At 53.7% G+C, this 8,173-nt stretch overlaps 1 protein-coding gene across 1 annotated transcript; it reads left to right on the top strand.

Annotated features, from left to right (window-relative positions):
- The first annotated feature begins 5,929 nt into the window (after positions 1-5,929).
- On the top strand, positions 5,930-8,099 carry LOC119322575 (zinc finger CCCH domain-containing protein 33-like). Its single transcript, XM_037596061.1, has one exon. It carries the CDS (start codon positions 6,114-6,116, stop codon positions 7,938-7,940), a length of 1,827 nt encoding a protein of 608 aa, XP_037451958.1. The 5' UTR covers positions 5,930-6,113; the 3' UTR covers positions 7,941-8,099.
- Positions 8,100-8,173: the final 74 nt, after the last annotated feature.

Raw genomic sequence — 8,173 nt, 5'->3', positions numbered from 1 at the left:
ACGAGGCACGCCCAGAGTGCAGAACACAAAATCCTCGTTCAACGGGAGTCTTCCACGTCCCGGAATCACGAACTCCCTAGAGGCGGGCTTGTATATCTCAGCAAGCCAGTCGCATACAGGGTTAACAAGGTTCGTGCACCGGACAGCCATCATAGACTGCATACCCATCTCAGCAGCAGCCCCCTTCTGATCATCGGTGAATTTGTCAGTCAACGCAGTCAGACGTTCTTGGGAGGCTCTGTTGCGAATACGTTTCTTCTTCTGCAAAAAACAGACAGTAAGTGGTCAGTTGTTGCCATGTTTTCCAATGTCATCAAATTTTAGTCCGTGTCAGACGACTGCAAGCTCGAGGTGTCAACCAGTAACATAAAGCAGGATTGAGGGGGGATGTGTGAACATTTACCTCATCACCCTCTTTTATCCGACCAGCTGCCCGATTACGCTGTGGTGGATCCATGAAATCATCATCATCATTTTGATGATCGCCACGAGCCATTCTGCTGAGATAGGGACGGACCAAATTGTCATGGATGAAATGTGAATGCAAGAGGTAAGCAGTTGCCACCTTACAGAAAATGTCAACTAGTAAATGCAGGAAAAATAACATATGTATGACATCTGACAGAATTGATATGCAAATTTGGTTGCCACATTATGTAGCCAATTTGCCACACTGTCGTATCAGCAGAATGGCAACAGACAGTGTGTTCACATTCTGTTTGCCACATGAATATACTATCCGAGTAGCAACAGGCACACTTGAAGTGCACATTAGTTGCCGTCCAGTGCAGTTGGCTGCTGAAACTGCATTGACTACAGATTGTGGCGACTATCACAAAGTGGTAACTACCACAAATCATTCAGAAAAATTTGATGCCACAATGAAAAAGCATGTTAGTGGCTACTGTCACAGTAATTCAGAAAATTCAGTTGCACATGGAAGAGCGCGTGTGTGGCAACTATCACAGTCATTCAATAAAAAAAGTTGCCCCATGCGAAAGCTTATATGTGGCAACTATCACAGTCATTTCAGTAATTTGTTGCCGCGCAAAGAAAAACACGTTTGTGGCAACTATCACATTTGTTCAAGGAGTTAGTTGCCACACAATCATGATAGTTAATCAAAACCACCAAGTTCGCCTCATACTACAGTTTCAAAACCCAACTAACTAGATCTAGGGTTCAATGGCAACTACCGCGACCTCAAATTCACCCTCAAAGTTCACCCCCGAACTGACTGCAAACACAAATTCCAACCAAATGCGCATCAAACAACCCGGGATACACCTGCCCAATCCATAGGCAAGACTAGTGCGTGCCTCCGAACAAGCATAACCACACCGACGATGCCGCCGCCGCGGCGGCGACGAAACTGCCCAGTGCAACCAAAAACGGCTAGCAGACGACTTCGGCGCCGACGGGAACGCCGACACATCGCAAAATCGACTGAATCTCTACGAACTCGATCGAGGAATCAAGCAGGGAGGGAAGGGGGGAAAATGCAGGAAGGGGTTGCGAGAGTTGTAGCGACCATTACCTTCAAGCCGCAGGCGCTCCGGCGCAGCCGCTCCGTTCCGGCGAGCACCACCGACGGCCGCGAACGCCGTCGATTCTTCCGCCTCCGCCGTCGCCTTCTCCCCTCGCCTTCTCCTCCAGTGGATTGAAATGCAAGTGGCTTGTGCCAGTAACTGCGTGCGGCAGGGTAAATGGAACCGTGAGGGAGAGGGGACTGCGGTGTGCGACGTGTTTGACGTCAACCGCGGTCGGAGCGTGGCGTGCAGGCGCATTGCGGTTCCACCGCACGTCTCCGAGTGGCAACCGCTGACCGCGGGACGGCAACCAACGTGCGGGCGACCCGACTCGCACACCGCACACGCGCCTCGTCTTACGTGGCGCAGAAAACCGACCGGTTTATTCCAAGATTCGTGCACAAAGCTGCCAACGGAGATGCTTGCGTGTGGTCGGGATGGCGAACGCCCACACGTGTGGACGTTAACATTTCCGTATAATAATATCTTTTATTTAGTCCAGTTGGCTCGGAACGAACAGCTAGCCAGGGCATCCCATGGCTGTTCAAGCCCGACCAGTGGAGATCAGCATCGGATAAGCCAGTAAACAAGTCGCAGCAGCATGAACGCCTGCATAATCTAACGCCAGTGGAGCAGCGGTGTTCCGTGCTGAAAAAGGAAGGCGGGCGTGGACCTGGTCGTCGCGCTGGCGAGCCAAACCCGTTCAGCTAACCGAACCGGAAAGCGGGCGACGACGGCGCGGTGGAAGAGTGACTCGGAAAGCCACCGCCCGGGCCCACCGGCCCCACGCGTACGCACATCCGCCGGAGCCTCTGGCCCGCCCTGTCAGCGGGGCGGAGCCGCGGCTGCGTCCTCCGGCCTCCGAACCGGAAGTCAAAGGCACGAGCGCGCGCGCGCCACGTGGCGCGGCCCCGCCCGATCTTTTCCGGCAGCGGAGAGGGTGACGCCCCCGCCCGCCTGCGAGCGAGCGATTCCGCGCCGGCGGTCGACATCCGACGCGCTGGCCCCCACCACGCGAGGCGCTTTGAATGAGTCCTGGAGGACACGTCACCGTTGCTAACGGCGTTAGTTGAGCCGCTGTGCGCGCCCACGGAGGAAGCGACGTCGCCTCCCAGCGGCTCGCAGCGCAGCGCACGGGAGCACAGGACGCGTGAACCTCGTTGCCTTTCGGTTCTGGGTGGAGCCCACACGGCAGGGTGAGAGAGAGCCAATCTGCAGCCTCCACCTGCCGGCCGTGGGGCGCATCTGCCAGTTGCAGCCGTGTGTGTGATCTGGTGGTACTACGGCCACACGAGCCGGTGCACACGGCCGGGGAGAGCAAGAGTTGATGATGTGGTTGTCGACTGAGGTTTAGTGAAAACAATGGCACGTTTCTGGCTGAGTTGTTCAGAATATATTGGGATAACTCATATGTTTGATGTGTACTGCTAAATATCTATTATGGTATGATTTCTGATTGACAGGTGACATTGCGAGAGTTCATAGCATCTACGTTAACGATCTTTGATGGGGCGTCGGATTCTGGACAGAGAATATGTGAGTATATCATCATCAATTGGTTTGTGGTATGAATTTCTTTTCCTTCTACGCTTTTTATTATCCCCCCTAGCCACTTGATAGAACAGGAGGTTGTATGTTGACTATTATTTCTTTTCTCTATTTTTTGACGTAGTTGCAAGATTGAACTAGAGATGATGGTGATTCCAAATTTCTCTGGATAAGGTGTAACAATCTCTAACATCACGTTTTGGCAACAACTATTGGGTAGATGAATGTGAGCTTACATGAGGGAATCATAGTGAGATTAGACATGTGATGTGTAATTTTAGTATCAATCCCTTTGGTCTATGATGTGAATTACCTGTGGGGGTTGAATGGGATGGTTTATTCACATGATTTTTTTTTGGAATCGATGATTACCGGCTAAGGGATGATAGCATAAGTCAAGATGTTTTCTCCCAAACAATTTTGGCTCAATTTTGACCCATCCATGTTTTGCTACAAAAGTAATGGTCACGGCCTATTCCCCTCACAAATTCTTATATCCCCAACCAAAGATGGTTGTATATCCTGCACCGTCTAAATTCACATTGTGTGTATTGAATTGCCTTCAACCAACAAGTTGTAAAGTTGGGCTCCCAAGACAACATACCAGAGGCTAGTTAAGTTAGGTTATGTTGTGGGGTTTGTAATGTTTAAAAATTAACTTCATAGGTTAAACATAGCCCTAGCGGCCGCTTTGGAATGTAACATAACGACAACATGTGTCTCAAATGTCATGGCATAATGAATGTTATATGACACAAAAGGCCACATGATCACATGCAAGAGTGTTGCATGCAGACGTGTTGTGAGAGTGGGGGATGAGATACATAAGAAATGCATCAAACCTATTGAATGTGAAAAACAAGGGTAGGTTGTGCTTTTCAATTTATTCAGGTACACGCAAATTTATATCTCCAAATGGACTCGTTTTTAATTGAGCTTGTCCACTTGTCCACCTAAATATCTTCATACCATTAAGACCACAATATATTGCAACTAACCTATCCAACATAGCCGTCCCACTTCGTACCAATATCTTAAAGTAAAATGAACATGCATAATGGGTACTCATTTCTCTATTCCTTGATCACTATCGATCTTTCCTTGAATCTAATATCATATTTTCTACAAAGGCGTTGTTAGTGATTCATCTTCAACGAGGTTCGACAACACACAACCATGCACAACCATAGACGTTTGGAATCAGGTTCACTATTTTCTCTCTGAATTGACTTCCACCATGGTTGGATGTTGATCAACTTCAACCACGATGTCACGTACGCATTTATCCGCGATCCACCAGATAATTAAGCGAGGGGGGGGGCTACAATAACCACTTTTCCTGTACAAAACACACCCCTATCTCTCTATCGGTATAGAACTTACCATGGATCTGATATCACATTCCCTCCATGTTGTTCCTGGTGATTCGTTCGTGCGAAGACCAAGCAATGATCAATCGCATAATCTCCACCCCCATGGCAACTTCTATACGGCAACACGCAACCACGACCTCAATCGGATAGAACCAGTTTTCACTATTTTTTCATTGAATCGACCACCACCATAGTCTTAGATCGAGCAATTCCAACCACAATATCACATACGCCTTTTTCCTGAATCCACCACTGAGTGATTGAGGGAGAAAAAACACCCCCCTCTCCTTCTGGATAACCACGCGCTAAAGCATTGCCTACACAAGGAAGAAGCATGTCTGCCCAAATACATGGCAACGATTTGTTGTACTCGCTTGTCTCTTCCTTGGTCGATATCGATCTTCCCTTGAATCTAATATCATCTTTTCTACAAGGTGTTGTTATTAGTGATTCGTCGTCACAGAGGTCCGACAACACACAACCCAACCTTAGACGGATGAAATCCGGTTCACTATTTTCTCTATGAATTGACCCCACCACAGTTGGATGTCGGATCGTCCAACCACAGTATCACATATGCATTTAACCCCAATCCACCATGAGATAATTAAGCGAGAAAATACTATGGTGACCACTATTCTTATACAATCTCTCTCTCTCTCTCTCTCTCTCTCTCTCTCTCAATCCGTATCGATCTTACCACGAATCTAATATCACATTCTCTCCATGTTGCTAGTGATTCGTCCGGGAGAAGATGAAGGGACCAGCGGTCGCACCATCTCCACCTCATAGCAACATGTATGCGACAACACGCAACCACAACCTCAATGGGATGGAATCGGGTTCACCATTTTCTCTTCGAATCGACCACCACCATAGTCGTAGGTCGACGGATTCCAACCACAATATCACATACGCCTTTATCCTGAATCCACCACCGGGTAATTAAGCCAGAAAATACTTCCCCTCTCTCTCCCTCACAAGATAACCATCCTCTCATTGATATATAGTACACCCAAAATAAAGAACACAAGCACACAGAAGAAACATGTGTACTCAAATCCGTGGCAACAATCCGTTGTGCCCGCAGCTCCACTGCCTTTTCCTCCACAAAAACCCAAAGAAAATTTATGAGAAACGAAATGAGAGGGAAGCTACGACTTGTGCGCGTTGGCTCGCCCTCCTTTTGACCACGAGACCGCAGCAACGCAAAAAACAATTCGAAAGCGGAGGCGAGAAAGAAAGCATTTTTTTTCTGTTATAAACAATGGGGGTACGCACACGAGAGCGAAAGCCACATAGCTAGAGAGAGAAAGCCGAGGGCGAGAGAGAGAGAGACCATCACAGCTTCTTCGTCTCCTACCTCCCTTATCTCTTTCATCAATCCCACCACCACCTCCTTTTCTCCTCCACCTCCATTATTATTCCGCCCCTCCCTCCCCCACCCCGCACCTCTCCCTCTCTACATATACCCCTCGCCCCCCGTTCCACACTACCCACCTCACCCACTCCCCCCCTTCTTCCTTCTCTCCTCTTGTCCCAATCAATCAAGAACGTGCTGGAAGAAGAAGAACCAAGAAAGAATCGTCTCTCCCCGGCCCTCTTAACGAGAACGCAGAGCCTCTTTTGAATCTTTGCAGCAACGGACAGGCCTTCTTCCGTCATGTGCTCCGGCCCGCGCAAGCCGTCGACCCCGCCGCCGGTGGCGGCGGCGCCCAAGGATTCGGCGGCCATGGCCTCGCTCCTCCTGGAGCTGGCGGCGGCGGACGACGTGGTGGAGTTCAGGCGGGTCGTGGAGGAGGAGAAGGCGTGCCTTGATGCCGCGGGGTCGTGGTATGGGCCCTCGGCGGCCGGCCTTGGCCGGCTGGCCGCGGAGAGCCGGACGCCGGCCATGGTCGCCGCGCTCTACGGGAGCACGGCCGTGCTGGCGCACGCGCTGTCCGTCGCGCCGGGCGAGGCCTGCCGCGCGTCCGGCACGGACGGCGCCACCGCGCTCCACCTGGCTGCGGCCGGTGGCGCGGCCAACGCCGTCGCGGCCACGCACCTGCTGCTCGCCGCGGGGGCCTCCACGGAGACGCTCTCGGTGTCCGGGCTCCGCGCCGGGGACCTGCTCCCGCGCGCCGCAGGCGTGGCCGAGAAGCCTCTCCGCCTGCTGCTCAAGTCCCCCGCCGTGTCGCCCTCCTCGTCGCCCAAGAAGTCCGCCTCGCCGCCGGCGATGGTCGCCGCGCAGGAGCCGAGGAAGGAGTACCCGCCGGACCTCACGCTGCCGGACCTCAAGAGCGGGCTCTTCAGCACCGACGAGTTCCGCATGTACAGCTTCAAGGTGAAGCCCTGCTCCCGCGCCTACTCCCACGACTGGACCGAGTGCCCCTTCGTGCACCCCGGCGAGAACGCCCGCCGCCGCGACCCGCGCCGCTACTCCTACAGCTGCGTGCCCTGCCCGGAGTTCCGCAAGGGCGGGTCGTGCCGCAAGGGCGACGGCTGCGAGTACGCGCACGGCGTCTTCGAGTGCTGGCTCCACCCGGCGCAGTACCGGACGCGCCTCTGCAAGGACGAGGTCGGCTGCGCGCGCCGCATCTGCTTCTTCGCTCACAGGCGCGACGAGCTCCGCTCCGTCAACCCCTCCGCCGTCTCCGTGGGCATGATGCAGCCCGTGTCCCCGCGCTCCTCGCCCCCCAACGGGATGGACATGGGGATGCTCAACCCCGCGGGGTGGCCGTCGTCTCCGGTCAGCCGGCTCAAGACGGCGCGGGAGCTCGACTTCGACCTGGAGATGCTCGCGCTGGACCAGTACCAGCAGAAGCTGTTCGACAAGGTGTCCAACAACGCGCACTCGCCGAGGGCAAGCTGGGGCGCGCCCAACGGCGGCCTCGGCTCGCCGCACGCCGCCGGGTCGCCCGCCAGAAACATGCCGGACTACACCGACCTGCTCGGCTCCATGGACCCGGCCATGCTCTCCCAGCTCCACGCGCTGTCGCTGAAGCAGGCGGGCGACATGTCGCCGTACAGCTCCATGCCGGACACGCAGCTGCACATGCCGACCTCGCCGATGGTGGGCGCGAACAACTCGTTCGGCATCGACCACTCCATGGCCAAGGCCATCATGACCTCCCGCGCCTCCGCGTTCGCCAAGCGTAGCCAGAGCTTCATCGACCGCGGCGCGCGCGCCCCGGCCGCGCGCTCCCTGATGTCGCCGGCCACCACGATCGGCGAGCCTTCCATGCTCACGGACTGGGGCTCTCCCAGCGGCGGCGGCAATCTGGACTGGGGCTCGCCCGGCGGCAAGCTGGACTGGGGCGTGCAGGGCGACGAGCTGCACAAGTTCCGCAAGTCGGCGTCCTTCGGGTTCCGCGGGCAATCCGCCATGCCGGCGGCCTCCCCAGCCACCCCGGCCGAACCCGACGTCTCATGGGTGAACTCTCTTGTCAAGGATGGCCACACAGGCGACCATTTTCCGCAGTGGCTGGAGCAGGAGCAGATGGTGGCCTAATCCCAACCCCATCGACGATCGATCACTTGGCTCATAGCGTCTAGCTGACCAAAGTTCTTTCCTTCAATTTTTTTCACCCTTTTTATTTGCTTGATTTGATTCATATGAGATGGTTCTTTAGTACATATATGCTGTTCACAAAGATAATATTGCTCATCAGCAATCAGCATGGATGCCCAAAGGGAGCCTTAGAGCCTTAGGTTGATGAAGAACAGCCAATATTTACTCTTCCC

The sequence above is a fragment of the Triticum dicoccoides genome, chromosome 1B, assembly GCF_002162155.2.
Source record: "Triticum dicoccoides isolate Atlit2015 ecotype Zavitan chromosome 1B, WEW_v2.0, whole genome shotgun sequence".
Lineage (NCBI taxonomy): Eukaryota > Viridiplantae > Streptophyta > Magnoliopsida > Poales > Poaceae > Triticum > Triticum dicoccoides.
Note: the sequence above shows the minus strand (reverse complement) of the source record. Positions and strands in the feature narration are given on the sequence as shown.